Source organism: Periplaneta americana, chromosome 4 (genome assembly GCF_040183065.1).
Source record: "Periplaneta americana isolate PAMFEO1 chromosome 4, P.americana_PAMFEO1_priV1, whole genome shotgun sequence".
Taxonomy (NCBI): Eukaryota; Metazoa; Arthropoda; class Insecta; order Blattodea; family Blattidae; genus Periplaneta; species Periplaneta americana.
In genome coordinates this window covers 204,960,306-204,987,548 of record NC_091120.1, presented here as the reverse complement: position 1 = coordinate 204,987,548, position 27,243 = coordinate 204,960,306, and the positions used below count along the sequence as shown (strand labels likewise).

Sequence of the window (27,243 nt, the reverse complement as noted above, 5' to 3'; positions counted from 1 at the left end):
TATGATAAGTGTTACAGGATTGGGAGGGAAAAAGATTAGGGCCTATTATAATATCACAGTCTACTATATACAGTCACGAAGCTTGAGTTTTGAGGGTGCTAGAAACAATAGACTGCGACGGTACTATATTGCATTGCCTGTAATGAGGCGATATTAGCGATCCTAGTGGTGAGCAACTATCTAATGTTTGCATATTTACTACGTATTGAGCTTCGCGACTGTATATACTAGACTGTGATATCATGCAAGAATTCGTCCGAAGGGACTTGGGAAAACGAAGACAAATCCAAGTGAAGATAACAGACAGATGTGAATAACAGCAACAATACAGTAACCAGAAAATTGATAATATTTCAACAAAGTATTTTGTACAAACATAGCAGAGGATAGTACCTTCAACATCAATTCGTGATGATAACTGTACATAATTGCACCTCAATTTAAAATAATTTATATTCGAACAGTACAACACATTCAATTTTTTCTGTTAATATTTAATTTAATATAAAAGAACCGGCGATTGACGTACTTAAAGTACAGAATACAGACTAACGACGAAACCTGCTACACGCATACCATAAGGGGACAAGTGTCCGGCACTGCATTGTGGGGCGGAGCATAGGCGCATGGCTTCCTGAAGTGATCCAACAGCTCGCTGACCTCTGATCCTGAATGAGGCTCATCTCCCTCATCTTCTCGTGGTTTTCCCTGAACCTCCACTTCTTCACCTCCGCTCTCCACGTCCATTTTATAGTCTTTTTCTGGAATGATTACTGTTTCTAGAACATCTGCACTTATTTTACTGATCTCTTCCTCTACATCTTTCCGGCCTTCGGAATTTCGCAATGTTTGTCGAACCTGCTCCCTGCATTTTTCGTAATCCGTATCCATCGCACATTTTCCAGGTTCCTCAGAGTCCGGGAGAGCATCGACTTCTTTCTCCGTCTGTGTGTAAATTTCTACTAACAATTTCTGTTCTCCGTACAATCTTTTTGCTTCTTGCACGGCTTCATTCATATCGTATTTCTTTTCCACGCTTTCCGTCTTTCCTTCATCAACATTTTCTGCTGTATTTCTAGTTCCTCTATGTCCCTCGCTTCTCTCGACATTCACTGCCTGCTGCCCTGATTTTCTAGAGCTACATTGAATTTCCGTATTTTCTTGTCCTAGCTCTATATCCGTTGTTTCTTCTCGCACCTTTTTTTGATAATAATCTTCAACTCGTTGCGCCTTTTCGTTAGTTCTGTTCTCTATTTGTGCAATATATTGATCTGTTTGGGCCTCCTCTTGATTTTCTGTTATTTTGATCATTTTCCCCATTTCCTCTTCTACGGCCGATGTACCTCGATGTGTTACGTCACTATCAATAATCTCTCCCGTTTCTTCTTCTATGGACCTTGCACCTCGATGTATTACGTCAACAATTTCTCCCTTTTCTTCTCCTATGGACGATGCACCTCGATGTATTACGTCACTATCAATAATCTCTTCCGTTTCTTCTTCTATGGACCTTGCACCTCGATGTATTACGTCAACAATTTCTCCCGTTTCTTCTCCTATGGACGATGCACCTCGATGTATTACGTCAACAATTTCTCCCGTTTCTTCTTCTATGGATGATGCACTTCGATGTGTTACGTCACTATCAATTTCTCCCGTTTCTTCTTCTATGGATGATGCACCTCGATGTAATACGTCAACAATTTCTCCCGTTTCTTCTTCTATGGACGATGCACCTCGATATGTTACGTCAACAATTTCTCCCGTTTCTTCTTCTATGGACCATGCACCTCGATGTATTACGTCAACAATTTCTCCCGTTTCTTCTCCTATGGACGATGCACCTCGATGTGTTACGTCACTATCAATAATCTCTCCCGTTTCTTCTTCTATGGACCGTGCACCTCGATGTATTACGTCAACAATTTCTCCCGTTTCTTCTTTTATGGACGATGCACCTCGATGTGTTACGTCACTATCAATAATCTCTCCCGTTTCTTCTTCTATGGACCTTGCACCTCGATGTATTACGTCAACAATTTCTCCCGTTTCTTCTTCTATGGACCATGCACCTCGATGTATTACGTCAACAATTTCTCCCGTTTCTTCTTCTATGGACCATGCACCTCGATGTATTACGTCAACAATTTCTCCCGTTTCTTCTCCTATGGACGATGCACCTCGATGTATTACGTCAACAATTTCTCCCGTTTCTTCTTCTATGGATGATGCACCTCGATGTGTTACGTCACTATCAATTTCTCCCGTTTCTTCTTCTATGGATGATGCACCTCGATGTGTTACGTCAACAATTTCTCCCGTTTCTTCTTCTATGGATGATGCACCTCGATGTGTTACGTCACTATCAATTTCTCCCGTTTCTTCTTCTATGGATGATGCACCTCGATGTGTTACGTCAACATTTTCTCCAGTTTCTTCGTCTATGGACAATGCACCTCGATGTATTAAGTCAGTCTCAACAATGTCTCCCGTTTCTTCTGCTATAGCTGATGCACCTCCATGTGTTAAATTATTCTCAACAGTTCCTCCCATTTTATCTCGCTCTATTAAGTTGCTTTCAATTATTTCGTCGGATTCCTCTTCTATTCCTGAAGCTCCTAGCTGCAATACGTCAATTTTAACATCCCCAAAATATCTCTGAAAGACGTTCTCTCCCTTTAAATGTCCCGACCCTTCTCTCTGTTTCTCGAAGGGTTTTTTCAACTGCTTGCCTTTGTGCTGATCCACTGTTCCAGTTTCCAACACTTCATCTTTCTCTTCTTCCACGTTTGTTTGTTTATTTTTAATTGCCGTATATCCTCTGATATCTTCACTTGCTCTCTCGTCACTGATATCTCCATTTGCATTTCTCACTCCTTCCTGTAATCCGTCATATTTCTTTTGATCTTCTTGACTTCTCCCTTCTTCTGTTTCGATTGAACTGCTCTCTTCCGGAATAATTGTCTTCTCATCGAGCACGCTTCGTGCACCTTCAACTGTTTCCTCAACTTTCAACGGTCGCTCTTGCTCTGTGCTTTCAATATTTCCGTTCTCCACACTGCATCTTCCTTTAACTTTATCTTCCTTCTGTAGCTTTCTACCGTCAACCAGGTCTGCTTTATCATATCTCTTACTGACAGTCTTCTGGCATCTTCTACTATCCTCTTGCTTCACGATCAATCCAGTGCACTCATTTTCTGTCTTCTTCTTGGACTTGCCCTTTGTCCTGGCCCGACGTAGCTTCTTCTTCACAAGATAAACAACCTTCTTACTTGCAGCTTTCTTCTTCCCCTGAGATTTCTTCTTCCCTTTGTCCCCCTGTCGCTCGTCCATCATCTCTGTTTGAATCTTTCGTTTTTTCACCGTACGCATCTTCTTTATCTTGTGTCCGTCTTTCTTCTCTGCCTGCAGGTTCAGGGCTACTGCACTCCTCTCAGCTGTGCAGACTTCCACTCTCTTCACGGCCGTCTCACCGACTTCCCTGAACAAAGAGCAAGACATTAAACGTCTTTACAAATGGACATTCTTGCAGTTTCTTGAAGTGCGTCAATCTCAATAAAAAACTTAATGATCAAGGGTTATCGAAACACAGTAAAAAGAAACCCGCGGCCAAAATACAATTGCGGTGCATCAACATTGATCCTCGGTCACAGAAACCCTGTCTTCTAACCACCCACTCCACCCAGGTTAGCTAGGAGATCACATAGTTTCTAAAAACAATTGTCTTTCGAGACAATTAATATTAGGTACCCTCCACACAATCAGTAGCGTAGCATGAAATTTTGAGCAGGGGAAGCTAACTCAAGTTGTCTTTCATGCAATATGAGAAAACGTATTACAAAAATACAGTCTTTGAATAAATAGTAGTCAATGTAAAGTCAGCAATCGAAGACTGGTTGGAACCAATAACCAATAAGGCATGACCTCAAATGGTACGTAGTAAAATATGATTTCACGGTTTACACATATCTCTAACAAATAGACACGTACTGTATACGTATAACATTAGCTCACTCCCTGTCATAGAGGAATCACAATATTAACAGTCAATAGATACAGTATTAGTATCATTACGTAAGTATGCGTCTGTCTTTTGGTTGTGTCCTTCATTTGACAGCAAGGGAGTCGGTCACACTTTTGTTCGTAAGTCAGTCTTGATAATAGAATTGTCCTAAAAAATTCAAGTAAATTGGTGTCAGGAACTGTTATTTGACTCATACTGCATTTGTTATATCAGCCACAATGCACACTAACACTTCAACTGAACACAACTGACGAAAAGGGATAACTCGGAAACTACTTATTTTAAATGTCAAAGCTAGCTTCTTGCGAGTCTTGCGACCAGGGTAGTTTAGTTAGAAAGGGATGGAAAATCTGCGGGGTGGGTTACACAGAAGAATGAGTGTAAGAAACCAGTCTGCTTGGAAGCTGGTGTGTGCAGGCTTCATGTTTACTGCTGCATCACAAATCACCCTGAGCTGCCACATCACAATATTTAACGCGTAAATATAAATTCTATTAAAATTAATACATACTTTTATCCATAAACTCAGGTTTATTATGAACTTATTATTAACTGGGGAAGCTAAGCTTTTTAGCTTACATTGACGCTACGCCACTGCACAAAATTGGCTTCATTTATACACCGATGGATCCTTGATCTCCAGAGAACAAGGTGCCGGTGCAGGTTTTACGTGCTGTCTCTTCTCACTTTATAGATCTCTTGGGTATGGAACAAGTTTTGATGGTGAAATCATTGCAATAAGTGAAAGTCTCAGGAATCTTCTCTGCCACATCAATAAATTTAGGAATGCAATTATATTGTCAGACTCCAAAGCAGCTATTCTATCAATAGTCTCTAAACACACACCATCTCAAATAGCAGAAATAACTAAAATCCTCTCTCAATTAATAACACTCAATAAAAGAATTGTATTCCAATGGGTACCATCCCATTGTGGAATCCTGGGAAACGAGAATGCGGATGCTTTAGCAAAGAAGGGCAGCACTGCTACTTACAGACCTGTTACTAAATCTACGTATTACTCTGTGAAGAGATTTATTAAATCTATATACTTAGACTTCAACAAACAAAATTTGATAACACAATCCCAAGGGAAAAATGGAACACTCTGCATCATAATCCACAGTTGATTCCCGATTTACCACGCAAATCGTCTGTAGCTGCATTTAGATTGGCAACAGGCCATGATTGTTTGGTCAAGCATCTGCATAGAATTGGAATATATCAGTCTCCTAACTGTCCATTGTGCAACTCAAATCAAGAAATGGATTCGGAACACCTCAAAATCTGTGCGTCAGTGGCTAACCATGATAATATCTTTGAAAAATATTGGAGTCCAAGAGGCCAAATGATTTTATTCTCAAATGCCTGGCATTAGAAAACAACAACAATTTCTAAAAAGGAAAGTATCTACAGGTGAACAAAGATAAAAACAGATCGTACCTAATATTGTTACGCGCTTCCATTTTGTTATACCGCTCTTTGATTAGTTTGTTTATAAAGCTACAAACAAATAAAATGAGTAGGCACTAAATGAAACCCAGATTTCCTCAAAATTTCTCCAGATTGATGACTAATTCCTGAAACACTAGCAACTTCTCTTAATGAAATATGAATTACCTCTGTGTACGTCAAAATATTAACAAGTCCATCTTTTCATCACGAGTATAACAGTAACGTTACATCTTGCACCACCAATGGCTTTAATTGCTTAATAATTGTGTAATAAATTGTCATCACTGCAATAACAAAGAAACATGTAAACAAACATTCATTTGTTTCAAACCACGATCTTCCATAGCAGATATTGTTTCCTTATTAAACAAAAGACTATAGCCTATTCGAATCTGGACATTACATCATCAGATTCAGATTTGAAGACGAGTAAAAATGTACAAATACACAGGGGGTTCCATTTGAAAAAAATAAAGTCAAAGAGATATTCGGTGAAACCGGAAATGGTATTTAAATAACAAAAGCAAATGTTTGTGTATTTTCTATCACATGAACACCTCCCCAAGTTTCACGTAAATGGTAACATACTGTAACTGTAAAATGTAACTATTTGCGATCTACAAGAATCCTGTTACATCCGGTATATAAATAGGCTTACACCTTGGTTCAGTAAAATATCCAACAGTTTGTGGGATTGGTTCAGAATTTGCAAGCTTATAATATTCTGGGCAATGATTGTTTGCTTTGCAGAGCGGAATATTTTGACCACTTTCACTGTTCCTCTTAATCCCCGATTGTTATATTAAATTTATTGGGCTTTATTCGCGAACTATGCTATTTTCCATATACGATAAATGCATTTACAATTGTCCACAAAATTATTTACAAATTTGTACCTTGATACTTCAATCTAGAGACAAATGGCATACAACACAGGGCAAATCAAAACTACACAGGGTGCCTCTGAATTGCTCCGATTAACTTGGGATGTGGTTCTAGACAACATTAATGATAAAAGATCATATACGCGTATTAAAAACCGAAGCATTTAAGTAACTATAAGATTGTGATGAGTGTTCACACTTGGAAAGTTTTAAATTACGGTATAAATATTGGAGAAAATTATCCATCCATCTCAATGAAGACCTGGGCACTGTCGTTGGACAGACTATTACACATGTTTCAACATCATTCACTAAGACAACACAGAGACACAGTAAACCAGTGATGTCAACTGATGCCCATAGGAGCAAGCGCGCGCTTTAGAGCCCAGGAGAGCCTGAGCACTTTACAGCGGAAAGGAAAGAGACAGACGAAAGAGGTAGTATATGCCGCTTGGTCGAGCTATATTCAGGGATGGCCAGCACTGATTCAATGGATAAAGGGAAGAGAACTTATTAAAACTGTATCCATGTTAATTTTTAGATTTGTCTGAGAAGTATAAGTGCATTATAAGAATGTAAGTTTTAATTTTAATATTCATTTTTCACAAGTTTGCTTTTTTATTCAAAAGGAATATTTTCTCAACTTTTTTACAGAAAAGTTTAAATTTTCAGATATGTTTGTTTAGTAGCCTTACAGGTACTAAAACAATGTCTTCGTAAATCTAATACATCGTAAATACATATTACCGGTACTGAAGATAGTGTATTAAAATGTTTGAAAATATTCGCATGGAAAATGTTTGTAAGGAACTGAATTAACAAAACAAATACTGTTACATCACAAACAAAATATACGTGCCTATGTGTTGGTAACACGTCAGCTCTATAGCTTCAGCAGATTAGAGATAATTTAATATTCTGATAACAGAAAGTTGCGCACCAATATCACCTAAAAGCATAATGCGATAAGAGTTTTATTATGTAATATTAGTTACAGTTAAAACATATACCTAGACAACTTTGCTTTGTACTATAATATTGCTTTGATTACTTTTATAAGGCTAAAGATACCATCAATATCAATTTCAACTTATCATGTCATATTCAGTGTTTTTCTTTGGGATAACACTTTCTTTATGTTTAATTCACTTAGTACAGTATAGTTGTAGTTATTAAGGAATTTGTGTGAATATTCCTTCTTTACTCTTTATTATGTTATTAACGTTTAAGACACAACTGCAATATTAGGCTAAGAAATAGGTGTTAGTATTTTTGTTTTACAGACAATATAGAAAATAACAAACAGGAAGAAGCCATATAAAAATAACGACATAAAATTTCACGTTCCGTTTGAAGTTTGTGCACCACTGTTTTCTTAATCCAACAGGATGCTTATTCCTTCTAGCATACCTAGCGCTTAATGCCCGCGCACGACGTCAAGGTCAGAAAAATGCGCTTGCTTTGACATCACTGCAGTAAACACTTAAAACATCACCACAAGGGGAAGTAGACTTAATTAAAATACGGCGACTTCAGAAACCAGGTAACAGACCCACCAACTTAGTCTGTCAGTACTGAAACGCCGGTTTTGCATTTGTGAAATGAATTCTGCCCAAAAAGGAGACCAACGTGCAAGACAGTTCACGGAGAAAGAATAAGTGTAAATTCGGGCAGTGCTATTTTGGACATTACGTTTTATTAGGCTGATGTAGCCTATAGGTTCGTAGCGTTTTTGTTCGTCATCACAACACTGCGTTGCTAGGAGACTGTTATCGGTTGTCATTTATTTGAAGTTCTATGCTTGTAAATACGCCTTGAATTTTGCGTATTTGAAGAAAGCTTGTACTATCTGTGGGCTAGAGAAGATGGAGTGTCAAATGGAAATAGTACAATATGCAACGAGCCTATAATGGCAGTAATTAAGAACCGAGTATGTTTCATACGATCGTCTTAATTACCATTATAGGCAAGTTTCATACGACTTTTTATGCTCGACCATATTTCTAACTTGAAATTATTCATAAGTATTTATATTATGGTTATGTAAGTGAGGAGCGGAACTGACCTTCTAAATTGTGAGATGTGCGCAGACGAGAAAGTATTGATTTTTTCCGAGGAACGAATGTCATTGACCTTGATATAATCTAGAGAATAACATGAACATTAGTCTTGATATAACCTGGAAATTGATTTAGAATTGAAAAACGAGATGACAAATTGAATTTATTTGAATATTGCTTACAATTAACGCTAATTACTATAGTAACAGAACATAACCTTCTGCGACAGTATTGGATTTCCAGCCTCCGTGACTTTTCGCTAGTTGTCTTTCGATTGCATATCCGAGGATAATCGATACTTGCGCTTTTATAATGCTACAATGGTGATTTCTCATTGGCTGAACAACTGAATTATAATGAATAGGTGTAATTTAATGAGGTCCATTAAAGGGCTACTACCAGGTGTATAATTACTACATTTCGGCATGGTCGAGCATAAACAAAACTAACACTACCGACATATTCTTCTCTGAGTTTAATAGAGGAGCAAAGGCAGCGGAGGCGGCTCGAAACATTTGTACAATGTACAGGGAGAATGCCATCTCAGAAAGCACTGCAACAAAATGGTTCTTTCGTTTCAACACACAGCACCCCGTACGAAAGTTTTAGTTCCATCTACAGAAGATGATGTTACAGTATGCGTCTCGTGGGATAAAGATGTCGTGTACCACTAATTTCTTTTCAAGAATATAATCATAACTACTGACATTTATTGACAATAGCACACACGCCTTGTGGTCAAAATTGAAGAAAAACGACCAGGAAGACTGCATCAAGTGCTACTGCAACAAGATTATGCACACCCTCACTCCGCTAACATGACGAAAACAGCTATCTAGGAGCTTGGTTGGGAGGTGATTCTACAGCCCTCATACTCTCCCGATCTTGCTTCATCTTTTTAGTCCTCTATACAACACTATTCCAAGAAACTTCTTGACAACTTCATTAACTTTAAACCGGCAGATTTTTTCGGACTCGGAATCGAAAAATTACCGCAGGTTGACAGAGTCATAGATAATGTGGGACAATATATTACCGATTAGTTTCAGTTTCCTATTTATCTCAAAGAGGAGCATCGTTTCAAAATGTATTAAGTGCAACTTACAATTTTTTTACACGAACGACGAAAAACTGGATTACTCGTAAACCGGAGAAGTTTTCAAAACACTACACAAAACCATTTTTAGTACTGGTTTCACAGTTTACAAATATGACGATTTGGAACCATCAGACTTCACAGCATGAAAGATAAAGAAGTAGAAAGTAACAAATTTAATTTCGTCCACTGGGGGACTTAATATGTTTTGAAACGATTATAAACTCATGTCACAGCGAAAAAAAACACTACGAACTTTTGCACCACCCCAATATTTCAACATTCTCGTTGTTCTATGTCTAGAACCACCTCCCGCAGTTCGTTGAAGTATTTCGTATACACTCTGTATAAGATTCAAACAACTTTCTTAATGTGCTTACCTTGTAGCGACTTCTGTCTTCCTGACATCAGTACTGATCTCAAACATGGAGGGAGCTGCAGCCAGGGACAGCAGGGCTGCCAATACCCACAGCCTGTAAGGAACACACAAGTGTTGTTTAGACGAGTTTAGGTTAGGCATTTCATTCAGGCTGATTGGGAGAAATATTTGCTTTTGTAATTCTCGAATCTTCATCGACAAACGTTCTGATAGCAGTGCTGCTCGAGTGGTCTTCGCATCACGCCAGCTATGGACCATGCGATGATCATGCGGGAAAGACCCTGCAGGACTGAAGGAAAAAGAGTGACGACATTTTAGTGATTAGAAACGAAGTATGGCGCGTTTAAATGTTCCTTTAAGGGTTTAGGTACAGCTTACAGCAGTAACATTTTGGAAATATTCAACATTTTTTTACTCCATTACTGTATCTTGTACAATAATCAAAATTGGTATGTGTAAAACACTGTCCTTCTGCTATATGAAAAAAATATTTTTACGATTAAAAATTATTTACAATTTTTTTTATTCATTTCACTGTGCAGTGATGAAGTATTTCCCCACATAACTAAAAAACTATCCAAAATTCTGTGATGAAATATTTTGTGTGCATTTATGCATGTTATATCTACAATATGGTGCAAGATCACTTCTCTACCTTTGATAGATTGTCTGATAAAAAATAAATTCATTAAAAATTTGTCAAGTATCAGTACTTTCTTTTAACGCAAAATTATATATATTCACTGCACAGTGAACTGCCACCATTTTGAATTTGTAAAAAAAAATGTAAATCATTATTTTAATCGTATTTTTTTTTCATATAGTACAAGGACAATGTTTTACACATACCAATTTTTATTATTGTACAAGTTACAGTAATAGGGGAAAAATGTTTAATATTTCCAAAAATTTTACTGCTGTAAACTGTGCCTAACCCCTTAATGCGACTTCTTTTCAGAATCGGGAACATAGGTCTGATTGCTTAGAGTCAGTGATGTGTGTTTGCAACGTTGCAACCTACTCATTGAAGTGTGACATTTCTTTTCACACACAGATTTTGCAGTTAAGTTCTTGTTCCAGAGAACGCCTCAATTACTTGTTTATTAGTGACATTGCTTCATACTTCGGATTGCTTTGCGCATGTGATATCAACTGGATTGCGTAGAAATGCATGTGATAGTTGAACACCATCCACGCAGATGACTTGGCCAGGAAGTTCCCCCGATTTAACACCTCTGGGTTTTTTTCCTAGGGCCGTTTGAGAGAAAAGTGGCATGATTCATACTTTACCTACAGATATGTTCTTCTGCAATGAATAATTACTAGAGCTGCAACATATCAAAGAACAGAATGGATTGTTGGAAGCTGTGCACATCGCTACTACAGAACGCGCACAAGTATGCTTACGTGAGGAATGACATTTTCAGAATTTGATCCAATAATGGGCATTGAATGACAAATACTTAAACAAGTACTACAAATATTGTAAAAATCACACGAAATATTTGACCTTCTGTATCTGTGAAACGGTAGAAAATACCACTATTATAACACATTTTTGTACTCTAAATAACATTCTTTATCAGTTCCTGATTTTAGCTTTTGAATCACCCTGTATAGGCCTATAGACAACATCACACTCCAATATGCGTAAATGGTTTCGTACAAGAAAGACATAAATCAGGCACACTATAAAAAAAATCAACATTTCTTTTATATTTATGGCCACGAAAGTCCTCGTTTAATTTGGAGATTTTTACATAATTTCAGCTGTATCTCCGCCACGAGGCATTATGAATGTGGCTAATAGGCATAAGCAACCATTTGTGTAACCTAGTGAAGCGAATGATTTCACTTATTCAGAAGGAACTACATAACTTCAAAAAATTGCTACCGGTACTCTTCTTCCTTAGATTTAGAAGTCAACTGAATCATGTTTGACGTGTCTTGTGGAACTCCTCAGCTACATTTAAAACTTTAAATGTCTGTAGGATTAAGATTTTAGAGTGAAAACAAATCCGAATATTTTAACAGAATAAAATATAAACTGTAAGCACTCGTGGCATTAAATGGGCTTTAGGTAAGAAAATAACTGGGTTTAAACTACTAGGAAACTCATTAAAAGGGAAATTTCAGACAGAATTATTATGGAAGGGACACAGTAATAGAACAAAATACATTTTAATAAGTTATTAAACAGATTTTGATAAATATATCTGACACGTTAAACGTTAAATAAATGTGACACATTTCGAAATTATCGATAGGCTATGATCGAATGCATATATTTTGCAAATAAACATTTGCAATGCCCTGTCTCGTAAATTCCATCTATAAGCAATACAACTTAAAGTAGATACGGAAAAAAAAATAGCAAGGGAACGAACGCTACTGCCAATTTTGTACAGCTTCCATTGTTTTAGAAATAGAAACAACTTGAAATGCGATCTTTATACCGTTTAAATTACGCCTTTAACATACACGAACATATATTGCATTGAAGTTGCATGCTAAGCCAAAATTAAGCCACATGAAATTAGGAAAGGGTTTTTTTTCTGACAATATAAAACTAATCGCTGCATCAAACATTTTGTACAACTCCGAAACCCTGAATTGAACACACTAAATGTCGTTTTATATTGTTCGACTAGGAATAAACAAGTTTAAATATTGCATTAAGGATTTGCAAATCTATGCAGACGAAAATAAGAACACATTAACATTTCGGTTTATATTGCCTAGTTAATAAGAAACGTGTTCAAAATCTCCTGAACAGAAAATCAAGCTGAAACTTTCAGCTGTTTTTCCTCACCTGAGCATGTTGATGTTCCTAGTCCGCGCTGCGAATGAAGGCCCAATCCGCTATCCCGTGATGTTGCACTGCGATGCCACAGGGTGTCTCTTAACTCACTTCACGTCAGTGCAACCAACATAGAGAGGATTGTGACTTGGGTTTTCTGGAAGTAATAGCTTTATAGCTACAATTGTAGCTCGACATGCCCTCCTAGCTATAATAATAATAATAATAATAATAATAATAATAAGCTACCGACGTAGCTCAGTCGGTTGAGGCATTTGTCTGCCGATCCTAAGTTGCGCTCGGGAATGGGTTTGATTCCCGCTTGGGCTGATTACTGGTTGGGTTTTTGCCTAGGTTTCCTCAGCCGTAAGGCGAATGTAAGGTAATCTATGGCGAATTCTCGGCCTCATCTCGCCGCTTTCATCAATCCCTCGACACTAAATAACCTAGTAGTTGATACAGCTTTGTTAAATAACCAAGTAATAATAATAATAGTAATAATAATAATAATAATAATAATAATAATAGGTAACTCTTACATACCGGATTTATTGAACAAGAATGGTTATATTAAAGAAGTTATCATAATAAATACGTAGATTCTGTCTTAATACAGGCAGTTAAATGAAAAGGAACTGGCCACCCTGCCCCATTATCTCCTGGCTTATTTGCTTCATGAATTGCTTATTGGAATGACTTAGGTTCAGACCTGTCTTCGGAGAACTGACTAAACAAAACAGCCAGTTGAGTTAATACTTCTTTGTATTAAATTCATTAATCGAATCCCTACCGTAACACCCATTGTTGCACTCGTGTTTCTTTTCCCGTTTCTAATTACAACGCAGAATCCATCGAAGAAGCATTTTTTATACTATAGACTAATGCTGATTGTAAAGGTGAAATGTTACATTGCCTGTAATTTAAATATTTTCATTGTAGCTAAAAATATTGCATCTTTTACATTCAATATTGGTACATTATACAAATGGCAAAACTGCTATATGAATACCACAGTTATTGTACGTCTGGCAACACTGCAAGTGCAGGCGAGGATTAAATCCCAACAATGAATTTATTATATCTCTTCAAGCACAGGGAGCAGCGGGAATAGGCGTGCGCACGGGGATGTTTATTGGGTCTTCATCCATTAAAAATAATAAAACATATGAAAATATAATCGAGGTTAAATCAAGACTCGGGAAATTCCATTTAATTTGGACTGGAGATATTGCTGCGTGCGTGGTACACAAAACGATTTCACATAGTTTTATAGCAATCAATAACCATGAACAAAATGGCTTCAATTTCGTAAGACGGCCAGAAAATTAATTTCGGTGGAGTCTGGTACATTCGTAACCTATTGAAGATCTCAGTACGGTAAGTGGGTTATAAACCAAAAGGCAACTTTTCAGGAGACGAAAACAAAGTTTTTATTCACTTTATTTTTTGGAACAGCATGTTACATGAACTTCAGTTTCTAATACCACAAATGAGTTTATGAGAGAACCAATGACAGATTCTGATTCTATGAGGCGGGAATAGTAAGAAAGCTTGAAAATACCGCATTTGGTCGATAACCCACTTATTGTTCTGAGGTCTTCAATTGTGATTTCTCGCCTTGTGCGATAGGTATATTTTATTTTCTTCAGTGATCGTTGTGTTTACTTAGAAGTGAAGACTAGCAGTGTTGATTACTTTGATTCATTTAATGCAGCGCCTCTTGAACTTTGGGGTTCGAGAATCCCTTTCACATGCTGTTCATTTTTCTGAATCCCTTAACACTAATTTTATGGTTTTGATGAGTAGCCTACAAGGTAAGAAAATTGTTTCATGTATATTAGATGTTTTTTTTTTTTTTTTTACTTTTTAGTGGGTTATTTTACGACGCTTTATCAACAGCTCAGGTTATTTAACGTTGAATGAGACGAAGGTGATAATGCCAGTGAAATGAGTCCGGGGTCCAGCATTTGCTCATATTGGGTTGAGAGAAAACCCCGGAAAAAACCTCAACCAGGTAACTTGCCCCGACCGGGAATCGAACCCGGGCCACCTGGTTTCGCGGCCAGACGCGCTAACCGTTACTCCACAGGTGTGGACTTAGATGTTTATTTTTCACTTTACAAATTATTACAAACTCAAGTCATGGATAAATATAGTTCTCCTGTTCGCCGCAATCTGTCCGTCATCCTCCCAAATGTGTCGCAAAATACACGAACAGCTACTGATTTGCTGTTATTTTAAAGGTGCTTTCTGTCACTTTGGTTTCGTCAAAGGAAATGTTTTTAAATCATTTATGATCACTTCACGAGTAATCTTCTTGTACTCTTATTATACCAAGATCATTTTAGACTAGAAGGAAAACGAATTAATTTCATTTTGGTTAAAGAAATATTGTATAGTGGCGTTCAAAGATACCTGACCTACCATTTTATGATCACATAACTTTCCAACCACGCGAAGTCAGGACCAACGAGTCAGCATGACACCCCCCCCCCCCAAAAAAAAACTTTCTTACTCTGTTTTGTCTCCCCTGTTATACACTTACACACCACTGCCGGGAGGGGAGGGGACGGAGATTAATTTGATCGTAAACTAGACGTCTAAAAAGTGCAGGTCTCCCTGGTCATGTGATTAGCATGGCACAGGGTCATTGCTGTGACATCACAGGACAAAGCAGCGGATAAACATTCAGGCCGTGGACGGAAGATTAATTTCTTTCATTGCCCAGACGGTTTGGTTGGGAAGTACACACGCTATCCATTATCAACTATTGATTAAAAGTTGTTAATGTAAATTAAAATACAGGATGATTCAGCTGGAACAGTGCATATTTGGGGGGGGGGGTATGAATTATTCTGCGTAAAAACAGTTCCCTTGAGCACAAGATCACTCTCTTGCATGGGAGTGCTAGAATTTTGTATAGGTACTCACAATGGCACTGTATTATATTCTTCTGCCAGGCTGCAAAAGGGTATCTATCGGATACAGGGGGGAGAGTCATTAATCCTTCCCATTGAAGGCTTTAAGGAACCAACCTGGACAAATACCCAATGTCCATCCCTACCTTCCCGTGGTGCAGCTGTTAGTAAGCATAATTTTACGAGCTGAACTAAAGGGAGGGGCTACTCATCCATTAGCACTGGTCAGCTTGATGAGTTAATGACTGAATTTGGTATAATTTTCCTCTATCCAATACCTAATTCCCTCTTTACCCTTTCCTATCCAGTCCTCTGACTGAACTCTTACTTTCTTCGACCCCGACGGCATTAGAGCATTCGAGGCCTAGGGGTTCATTTCCCTTTCCTTCCTCCTCTTTCTACTTTTCTGTTCCTAGTGCTGACCTGCTATGGCACTAAAATCGTCCTCCAGTGGCTTAAGGAGGGAAAGCTGGTGATCAACAAGATCTCCCAGCTAGGTCCAATGGACCCGTCGACCAACAGCAGGTGTGGTCCTCCAGACATTCTGGGGGTTGTGTGTGAATGAAGTAGCCACCAAAACGTTAAAATATGATGTTCACTTAAATCGGCTACAACTTGCCATTTTCATTCCAATATGAAATGAGTACCATTAAGGTAAAATTATCCGGAGGTAAAATAGTCCCCCAATCGGATCTCTGGGCGGGGACTACTTTAATGGTACAGAATCAACTAAACATCTTACAATGGAATGCTGGCGGTATAACATTTAGATTGGCAACAGGCCATGACTGTTTGGCCAAACACCTGCATAGAATTGGAATATATCAGTCCCCTAACTGCCCATTGTGCAACTCAAACCAAGAAATGGATTCGGAACACCTCAAAATCTGTGATTCAGTGGCTGACCATGATAATATCTTTGAAAAATATTGGAGTGCAAGAGGTCAAATGACTTTATTGTCAAACGCCTGGCATTAGAAAACAACAACATATTCTTCTGGCAATAAACTTATTATCATTACTTATTACATAAACATTAGTCCAATTTTCATTGGGTGTGGAGATACAGCTGTTTGAATGTTAAGCATAACAAGCCTTTACAAATGGTACTGTATGAAGAAACGACAAATGTACACCACTCTGTGATCTCTTTCTTACGTCCTGAGATGCTCGGAGGACTTCAGCACAGCTGAAAGACCCACAGGCTGTTCTAATTCCATCTTTCATATCTTCCTTTGCTGTTGGATGTGCCAGGCAGACGACTTCTTTAATTCACCCCCACAAAAAGAAGTCATTTGAAGGAGGTAAATCACGACATCAGGGCAGCCAAGCTACCAGTCCTCCTCGTCCAATCCACCATCCAGGGAATAACTGGTCAGCAAGTTGTCGAGCCATGAGTGAAAAGTGAGCTGGAAAGCCATCTTGTTGAAGCCACATTGTTATTCTTACCGCAAGAGGAACGTCACTGAGGAGGAGTTGGTACAACATATTGAGGGGACTTTAAATGGTGTAACATATACAAACCTCAGCCACTGTCTACAAATTGTGGCGAAATTTTCAGTAATAGGAAAGATAAGTAAACAAAAGAGTTCCCCCCCCCCCCAGCTTTCAGAGAGTCAGAAGAAAATTGTTAAGACAGTTACTACAGCTAACATTTCCCTTGAAACTTCTTTTAACATTTACAGAAACAACATACCAGTGGAGAGGGAATCATTGATCCTGTAAGCAATATTATAGTTAAAACAATGTTTGTTTGTGAAACTAAAATTCAGGTTTCAAAACCTTTGCTTCTGAAAGTAGGTATATCAAAACAGAGGTGAAAGAGTTTCCAATATTTTATAGAGGTTCTGCAAGTATAAAAAGATTGAAAATTAATTAATACAATGCGATACAAGATTCATAATCCTTTATATTGTCTGCAAAGTCTATTGCTTTTCAGATTAACGAAATAGATAGGTAAACAGAGGCGTAGATATTAAGTGGAACAGTGTTGACAGACAGGGTACCATATTATAAATAAATATGAACACAACATGTCACATTAAAGAAATAATAATAATAATAATAATAAAAATAATAATTTCCTCCTTGGAAAATTTGTTGTCCCTTGCAGAAATGGTATTACAAGTTGTTCCTGCCAGGGACATTTACACCCATTAGGATGACTAATTCATGCTTTTCGTACATTATGTTACTAATGCAGTACACAAGAGTGATTTTAGTTTCTCTTTTTATATAAGTTAGGCACGGCAACAATACGAGTGGTCAACATTGCTAATTATTATTAACAATATTTCTAACAGTGAGTTGACAAACTCGGTTTTTTAGCAGTTGCAATTAAAATTTTAATTTAAAACGCGGCAACAGACTTCGTTCTTCTTACACAGTTTTAGCGGCTGAGGAAAACAGCAGGGTAAGAAAGTAGAATGAATAATGAATACTGGATTTCTTTTTTAATTTTAATGTTCCCAGCCCCTGGAAAAATATTCAATTCACACCCTGTATACTTCTTAAGCTATACCATCTCTATTTCAGTTTGTTATGAAATAACGGAACAAACGTCAGTCTCGTATGTCAAGCATAGCGCGATCAGTGTTGCCAATTCAGCGGTTTTACTGCTAGATCCGGCCCTTTTTCTGTGCTAGTTTAGTGGGGAAAATTGATGAAACTTATTGCTAGCACAGAGAGTTAGCGTTTTTTCAGCACTTACAGTGGGGAAAATAATATCACTTTACATTGACAATATGGCTGCAAAACGGTATTTGTCGAATACAGGGGGGGAGAGCCATTAATCTTTCCCATTGAAGACTTTAAGGAACCAATCTGGACAAATACCCAATGTCCCATCCCTACCTTCCCGTGGTGCAGCTGTTAGTAAGCATAATTTTACAAGCTGAACTAAAGGGAGGGGCTACTCATCAATTAGCACTGGTCAGCTTGATGAGTTAATGACCGAATTTGGTATAATTTTCCTCTATTCAATACCTAATTCCCTCTTTACCCTTTCCTATCCAGTCCTCTGACTGAACTCTTACTTTCTTCGACCCCGACGGCATTAGAGCATTCGAGGCCTAGGGGTTCATTTCCCTTTCCTTCCTCCTCTTTCTACTTTTCTGTTCCTAGTGCTGACCTGCTATGGCACTAAAATCGTCCTCCAGTGGCTTGAGGGAAAGCTGGTGATCAACAAGATCTCCCAGCTAGGTCCAATGGACCCGTCGACCAACAGCAGGTGTGGTCCTCCAGACATTCTGGGGGTTGTGTGTGAATGAAGTAGCCACCAAAAGTTAAAATATGGTGTTCACTTAAATCGGCTACAACTTGCCATTTTCATATCTCAAAAACTGTGCGTCAGTGGCTGACCATGACAATATCTTTGAAAAATATTGGAGTGCAAGAGGTCAAATGACTTTATCGTCAAATGCCTGGCATTAGAAAACAACATTGACAATATAACAATTTAACGATTTCTGCACTGTTTCATAGCGGGTTTTTAAAAATCGAGTTGGCAACACTCAGCGCGATCGAAGTTTCAAAGCCACTCCTATATTGAGGTTGCTACACCTCTGGAAGAAGAGTGGAAACGCGTTGACTCAAAATCTCACCGATTCACATCCTTCTATTGGTAACAATATCCGCAAACGTACTTGAAATTGGAAATCGGTACCAATGAAGTCGAGACCAGTTAAGAGCCATTAAATTGTTCATCAGAGTGCAAATAATTCATAATATATTACATGTCAGCATAAATGACACTGTTTTATATTTGGAGGAATTTAATTAGAAATACATAACATTATATCACAGAGAAAGTGCATGAGAGAGAATTACCATTAGTCCTGTTTATTTTCTCATTCTCTGAGTGCGTCCGAATGTGCGTCACGAGGTTGCAGCGCACAGTGTAGCCTTTGCCACAGATCGTGCACTTGAACGGCTTGTCTTCAGTGTGAGTGCGGCCATGGATGACAAGTGAATGGCGTCTAGCGAAAGCTTTACCGCACACGTCGCATTTAAACGGCTTTTCACCGGTGTGAATTCGACTATGTGTTACCAGTAGAGACTTCTCAGCATATCCCTTCTCGCAAATCGTGCACTTAAAAGGCATTTCTCCGGTATGAGTGTGACTGTGGTTCACCAGAGTCGAGCGTTTAACGAAACGTTTCCCACAAACATCGCAACTAAACGGTCTCTCTCCAGTGTGAGAATGACCGTGCGTAACAAGTGCCGAACGATCGGCGAAACCTTTACCACAAATTGTACACGTGAACGGTTTTTCCCCGGTGTGAATGCGATAGTGTCTCGTAAGCCGTACGCGATCGGCGAATCCGTTTCCGCAGACAATGCAGATAAAAGGCTTATATCCGGTGTGAATGCTGCTATGAGAGACTAGTTTCTTACGAAATACGAATCCTTTCCCACAAACTTCACATTTAAAAGGCTTCTCACCGCTGTGAATTCGCAAATGAGCTGTAATAGTTAATCTGTGAGAAAATAGTTTGCCGCAAATATCACATTTGAAAGGCTTTTCGCCCGAGTGTGTGCGCGCATGCGCTGCTAAGTTGTCTCGCGTGATGAACCTCTTATCACAGACGTCACACTTGAAGGGCCGCTCGCCCGTGTGGGTGCGGTAATGTCGTTCTAGGTTGCCGAGTCTGTCGAACTCCTTGCCGCATACGTCACACTCGTAGAGGGGCTTGCCCGTGTGGGAGCGTCCGTGCAGCACGTAGTTCCAGTGCTGCGAGAACCTTTCCCCGCAGATCTCGCACTTGAAGGACTTCTCTGCATTCAGACAGACTGCAGGAGCAAGCCGCATGCTCTCTGCAGCAACGAACAGTGGCGGCTCCATGAAGCTGCGTCAAACAGAGAATGTTATAGACATGGTGCGAGTGGAAATGAATGAATGTGGTAATCGCATTGCCAGAAAAGGTCCATGCAGTTCTGAGGACTTGCCAAAAGCCATGCCAAAAAGGAAATCTGAGCCTCAAAGAACCAAAAACCTCTAGTATGCTGGGAAAACATTTGGAGTTGGAGTCGTTTTCTACCATCTTGATGGGTTGGAATCAGAGGTCTGCATCGGACGTTTTCGCTCGAGCGGCAAGTACTTCATAGCATAATCTGATAGGTAGCGCATGATGGGTAAAATTGTCGCGAGCGATAAATCCTCGAACGGTATATGCCGAGCGTTAGACATTCGTTCTTGTTACAGTGATGAACTGTGTAGTAACATCATAGATGTTTATCATTTCAAAATGTTCCAGAGTTTAACTAACCTCTCCATAGTACAACTACAAAACTTGCTTTAAAATGTAATATAAATGTTGTAGGTAAATGTTTTTCTTTTTCCACACAGGACTGATTTTGTTTTTGCCACATCTGATAGATGTTATTGGATGTAAATGTAATTATTACAAACGGAGAACACAATCACGATAATGCAAGAACCGTATCAAGTTTTCTAGTAGTAATAATAATAATAATAATAATAATAATAATAATAATAATAATAATAATCTCTAATAATTAGTGTATCAATCTTTGCGTCTGTAACAGTTGTGCAGCATGATTATTCGTTTTATTATATTTTCTGTGACGTTATCTCTGTACTAATATTGTTATTAATCTACTGCTATATCAATAATATTTTGTAAAACGTTTCTACATTGTCGCAGTATATACGCTGAACACTATATCTATCTATGGTATTATATATATGTGGTAAATCAAATATTGAATAATTATTAATTAACAATAATAACTGTATATCGAAGTTTTTCATACTATTTTATTTATAACTTCATGTTACTGTTTTGGTACGTTCCATTAGACGTTTGTCATAAACGCAGAAAATAAAGCCTTATTTTTACCGTGTGAGCAAAACATATCTGTATCTTATCTGTCGCCTTCCATACAAGATAAGACATGTCGGTGAGATGACCTTGTACTGCGCTTCTATTTATTACGAGCATATCACGACCGATCGTATCTCACTCGAGGGTGTGACACTCGACCGAGTTCAAGCGAGCGATTTAACTCCAATGCAGCACTCTGGTTGGGATATTTCGACTGTTTTTGTTTTTTTGGAATCCTTGATTGTCCTAAATTCAGTCAGAGAGTGGAATATTTGGTTACGATTCCATTTTGTGAAATAATTTAAAGGAATAAATCTCGTGTAGCACTGTTCAGTACTGCAGCTGACTGAGGGGCAGCACCTTCTCTGCTGCTCATGCTAGATACTTACTCGGGCACTCCCGATTCCTGGCTCTCCACTGTCATTTCGTCCTTCATTTGCAGTTTGGTTGCACATGCCTCACCGGACTCCTTCAGCTTCAAAGCAATGCAAATACCAAACAAAAGAATCTGATTACATTTACAAAAAGATTTTGTAAGAAATTAGCGCACAACCCTCAAACTCATGATCTGTGACGATTCACTGATGCTACCATAGTACCAGCCACATGAGGTAATAGGAACTATTACATAATTTCTTTAGCTCCAGCATTATTTAAGAAAATAGATTATTAGGTCAGTGTCCATGGAGCGTCAGTCATACGCTGTACATCACATCTCACCTCAACCTCGCACTTCAACAGTGGGTCTGGCAGCTCATCTGCGTCAGGGTCGGACATTGAAGTCTCGTCATCACCGCTTGGCTCTGCCTTCACTTCGTCCATCTGCAAGCACCACACATGGCAAACAGTGAATCAAACTGACAAAGTTTGCAAATAGCTAAACTAAAAAAAGAAAAAAATGGACCTATTCAGAAGTGATTTAAAATGTTTTCAAATAAACTCCACATCTTAAGTTATTAATTTATGGCCGATAAGTACAGAAATTCAATATAAATACCTATAGAGGATGAATCAAAAGTCTCAAACCATATAAATAACTTCCATATACTAGATTTTTGATTACTATTGGTGTTACCAGTATTTGTAAGACCAAATGCTCTACCAGTGACACATTCCATTCTAGCCCTCAGCTATCTCAAAAGCCGCGGTTTTGAATGCAACTTTGAAATTTTAAATGGAAAGGGGGGGGGTCATGTAGGTACTCAAAATCATGTGAAATTTTCTGAGAAAAACAATGGTGCAATCCATTTTGAGATATCTCTAATCGTTTTCAAGTTATTTAAAGATAACTGTCATAATGACACAAACATTAGTTACTGTATCTAGAGATATTTTGTAACATGGTACGGTACTAAGGAGGTTTTGGAAAAGGTATTTTTATGCAATTCTGGTAATTAACTTTTCCTGCTTTACTGTTTGGTTAACCTATAACAGTTTCAATGCATTGTTGTAATTATTTGAAGCTTTCCTGTAACAAATTTCTTGATTTTCGTGATGGCATTATCGAAAGAGGAAAGAATTGAAGACATTATTACAAACCAGCCCTAGTCCTTTTTAATGAAATTGAGTCAAAGACACATTTGCTACTATTTCAAATGTTTATAGACTCCAAAAACGGCTCATGTCAAGTGCAATAGACACAAGGATAAAACACCAGTTGAACGGAAATAGCTGACATGTGTAATTCTTTTATTTTTTATTGTTCTCCTGAAAGATAGCAATTTTGACAAGGGCTGTTTTTGTAATAATGTCTTCAATTGATATCATTCTTCATTCTGGTACGTTAAGCCAGAGAAATGTTGCAGCAGACTGGACGTACAGTTCCTTGGAAATTGGATTGGTCGACGTGGACCACTAGAATCCCCGGTCAGGTCTCCAGATTTAACGCCCCTTGATATATGAAGAGAAAATTGAGAATGTGGATAGAACATTTTGTAGCATTTCCGGGGTGACTTTAGCACAGGCTTCAATCATACGGTTCTTTAAATGTTTCACATTCTCAATTTTTTTTTTCATGCTATAAACGAACACAAAAATGAAGCTATAATACTGAGAGGTCGCTATGTATACTGATTCAGTAAGGCCATGGGGTTCAATTGGGACTCGTGCTCGTGTATCCCGCTTTGGAGATTACCTTATTTCATAGGCAGGACGAATATTAGGTAATCCCATAGTAAATTCTGTTTCATCTCGTTATCACATATTCTATATACGGTAGATAATTACGCTACTTAAATAACCGGAGTAGTAGTAGTAGTAGTAATAATAATAATAATAATAATAATAATAATAATAATAATAATAATAATAATACTAATAATAATAATAATAATACGTGCTGGACATGTTAATCAGCAATGTGTCGTGTCTAAAAACGAGACAGAGAAGAGACAAATATGTAGTCTCAAGCAATTTGTTTCACTGAGCAATGTTCATAATCAGATTGACATTTCATCTTTCAAGTCATTACGGGCAAGTGATGTTTTGTTATCAATGTTCAATAATACGTCACTAAACTTGTAAAACCAGAGCACAGGTATCTGATACGTATGCACATTTAAACACGAAAATGCTGCGAGACATATTTGAATAAAACGCACCTTAATCATTAAATACTGATTTCTTCGAAATCTGAACGTAAACACTAGATTCTTACCCGAATAAAATTCACAAATCCGTCACAATATTTCAGCCATACATCACTACAATTCGAATAATATCCAATTACAATCTGAATAAAATAATTTACGTTCATTCACTGCGTCGTCATGCAAAAACTGAACGTGTGTAACTGTAGTATTTGAGAATAAATGCAAGCTTTCACTGCTCAATGTCCTAACCTCCATACGGGTTTAGCTGTTGCAATATAATATTGTTGTTATAGGTCAACAATGGCGAAGGGGAGAGGACGTGGACGGTATTGGTCACGGCCCGTTAGATTAGGGAATACTGCGACCCAGTTTCATCAGATCCCGTTATTTTTGTTAACGGAATGGGTCATGGGACAAATAATATTATCAGATTGCATCAACTTAATCCCTGGCCTAAGTGGCAATATAATGCAATATGAAAGGCTTTCGAAATTGAGCGTATTTCATAGCACTGCTTTGTTGCTATACAGCCATTCTTTTAGTAGGCCTAACAGATATGACATTACACAGTTTTATTAGTTACCTAATTAATGAAAATAGATTTCTTTTCATGTTTCATTCTCACCTCGTCTCCTTGCGGTCTTCCTTAGACTCATGTCAATTTTCATCATTATTGCTATGAAGATTTTCATTTTATCGCAATTTTTTGCGCTGTAACGGACGACAAAAATATCACCAACTTCAACACTTCATTTTATATCAGCTTAAAAATCTGTTCATTCATTCATTTAGTGTTCTGCTCAAGGGCAGATCTTTCACTGCAAACTCGGCTTTCTCCAATCTTTCCTATTTTCTGCCTTCCTCTTAGTTTCCCAAAAAAATCTGTTAATCCTTTTTTGTATCTTAAAAATTCTTTACTGGTACCTGAACTATGACATTAACTATCTGTGTTGATAAGTTTCATGCTTGTTTACTTTTATTAAATATGCTCCGAACATGGCTTAACGACTTCTTTAACTAAAAACCACGCAATTTCTACAGGCGTGAAATCGAAAAACTACTTCAGCGTTGGCAGACTGTTGTAAATAGTGAAGGAGAATATATTGCTGATGATTAACTTCTCTCTTATGTGTACCTGATAAGTTTAATAAACTTATGAAAAAACGCTACGGACTTATGCACCAACCTAATATAAATACATTTTCTGAAGATAGTTTTTAATTTTAAACATCGTACGAAAATACAATAAGTCTAATTTGAATGCATTAAGAATTGGTTGTGTGATTTTATTCTAGGCCAATGTATTTGCGTCACAACCAAGAGGCAAATAAGCATAAGAATTTTATTATTTCTACGTTTTCTATAGTAACCAGTCAGGTTGTGGTATAATCAACTTACATGGTATGTCATCAACAATAATAAGTACGAAATAATGCACTATAGTGCAAAAAAAAAATCTTACAAAATTACAGAAATCAACAAAGTATTGTATGTCAACGATTGCTAGTTTTGGCAACTGATTTCCGCGAATAAGTGTTAGAGAATCACTACACTTCGGTAGAGGAGGAAAATTGAATTTACTTTTACTAAATTAAAATTAATTGGTCACTAAAATTCTACTTTTAAAGTATGGTATTACACGCAATAAATCTATATGTCTTATATCAACAAATGTGCAAATTGCAAAGATATCAAGCAGACGTGGCATCAGAATTCTTAAGCCTGTATATCCAGTCATGACACCAGGTTCTAATCTATGTTATTCCACCTTTATCAACTGCAGAAAACAGCAGCATCAAATAAACATCAAAATGATATGATTGGAAAAATCTGTCCCCATGCAATTATGACAAGATATCTACAGTATAGTAGATATTCTTAAAAAAATATCTGAACTAATTCTTAAATTGTTGTGTACTATAGTGTCCTGCAATAAATCTTACCACAGTAAATAAAACAAAGAAATTATTTAACGAGATGTAAGAATATATTGTATATTATTTTAATGTACCGAAGTATATATGACATTTCTATGCAGATATTCTGTGTCATCATACGATGAAATAGTAATGGAATGGAGTAAAATTCTCTCCGGCGCTGGGATTTGAAGCCGGGTTTTCAGCTCTACGTGCTGATGCTTTATCCACTAAGCCACACCGGATACCCACCCCGGTGTCGGACAGAATCATCTCAGATTAAGTTCCAACTCTTGTGTTCCCTCTAGTGGCCGCCCTTTGCACTACGTCATAGATGTCTATGAACGTAGGACCGAAGTCCACACATGTGCTGAGGTGCACTCGTTATGAGTGACTAGTTGGCCAGGATCCGATGGAATAAGCGCCATCTTAAATCACGAAGTGATTTATGCATATCATATATATATATTATTCCGTCAGATCCCGGCCAACTAGTCACTCATAACGAGTGCACCTCAGCACATGTGTGGACTTCGGTCCTACGTTCATAGACATCTATGACGTAGTGCAGAGGGTGGCCACTAGAGGGAACCCGAGAGTTGGACTTAATCTGAGACGATTCTGTCCGACACCAGGGTGGGTATCCGGTGTGGCTTAGTGGATAAAGCATCGGCACGTAGAGCTGAAAACCCGGGTTCAAATCCCGGCGCCAGAGAGAATTTTTCTCCGTTCCATTACTCTTTCATCATGAGATGTAAGAAGATTATAAAAGTTCCTGATTTTGTATCTGAGGACCCTCACTCAAGGATAAGTGTTCGAAAAACTACCTGTGATATTCAATAACTTTCCATTAACTATACCTATTATTTCCAAGCATATACTGTATGTAATGAAGTAATTCGAATAATATAAAGTGCATTTCCTTAATATTACACTTTCCAAGTTTATTTGCCGTATTTCTACAACACTGTCAGTTACAAAGGTTGGTAACATGTCTGATGCCCTACTTGGTAGCCACATATTTAGAAGTTGTACTTACTACTATTCTTTTTTACTTCGTTATTTAACGATGTTGTATCAACTACTAGGTTGTTTAGCATTGAAATTGCTCATACCAAGATGGTATCTGGAGACATGAGGTTGCGAATTCGTCACATTACCTGACATTAGCTTTACAGTTGGGGAAAACCTGTTATGCTGTTCGTATTGTTATTGTGAGCATGGTTGGGATTGTAAGGATGTTTGTGATCTGATATTTTATATATATTTTCATA

General features: G+C 37.8%; 2 protein-coding genes across 2 annotated transcripts; both read right to left on the bottom strand.

Annotated features, from left to right (window-relative positions):
• Positions 1–343: 343 nt before the first annotated feature.
• LOC138698678 (myosin-4-like) lies at positions 344–12,865 on the bottom strand. The gene is made up of 3 exons (XM_069824847.1): positions 12,711–12,865; positions 9,900–9,992; positions 344–3,481 (listed from the first exon to the last, which is right to left on the bottom strand). Exons 1-3 carry the CDS (start codon positions 12,716–12,718, stop codon positions 565–567), a joined length of 3,018 nt encoding a protein of 1,005 aa, XP_069680948.1. The 5' UTR covers positions 12,719–12,865; the 3' UTR covers positions 344–564.
• A 1,693-nt stretch (positions 12,866–14,558) lies between these two features.
• On the bottom strand, positions 14,559–24,446 carry LOC138698677 (gastrula zinc finger protein XlCGF57.1-like). Its single transcript, XM_069824845.1, has 4 exons — positions 24,119–24,446; positions 22,183–22,284; positions 21,852–21,937; positions 14,559–20,463 (listed from the first exon to the last, which is right to left on the bottom strand). The coding sequence occupies exons 1-4, from the start codon at positions 24,215–24,217 to the stop codon at positions 19,410–19,412; spliced, it is 1,341 nt and encodes a 446-aa protein (XP_069680946.1). The 5' UTR covers positions 24,218–24,446; the 3' UTR covers positions 14,559–19,409.
• Positions 24,447–27,243: the final 2,797 nt, after the last annotated feature.

Coding starts and splice junctions, on each gene's coding strand:
- LOC138698678 (XM_069824847.1), bottom strand. Junction 3,482..9,899: donor AAGACAGAAGTCGCTACAAG/GTAAGCACATTA, acceptor CTCTTTGTTCAG/GGAAGTCGGTGAGACGGCCG.
- LOC138698677 (XM_069824845.1), bottom strand. CDS start 24,217: ATGAACGTAAATTATTTTATTCAGATTGTAATTGGATATTATTCGAAT. Junction 22,285..24,118: donor GATTTGTGAATTTTATTCGG/GTAAGAATCTAG, acceptor TGGTGCTTGCAG/ATGGACGAAGTGAAGGCAGA. Junction 20,464..21,851: donor CAGGAATCGGGAGTGCCCGA/GTAAGTATCTAG, acceptor TGTTTGACGCAG/CTTCATGGAGCCGCCACTGT.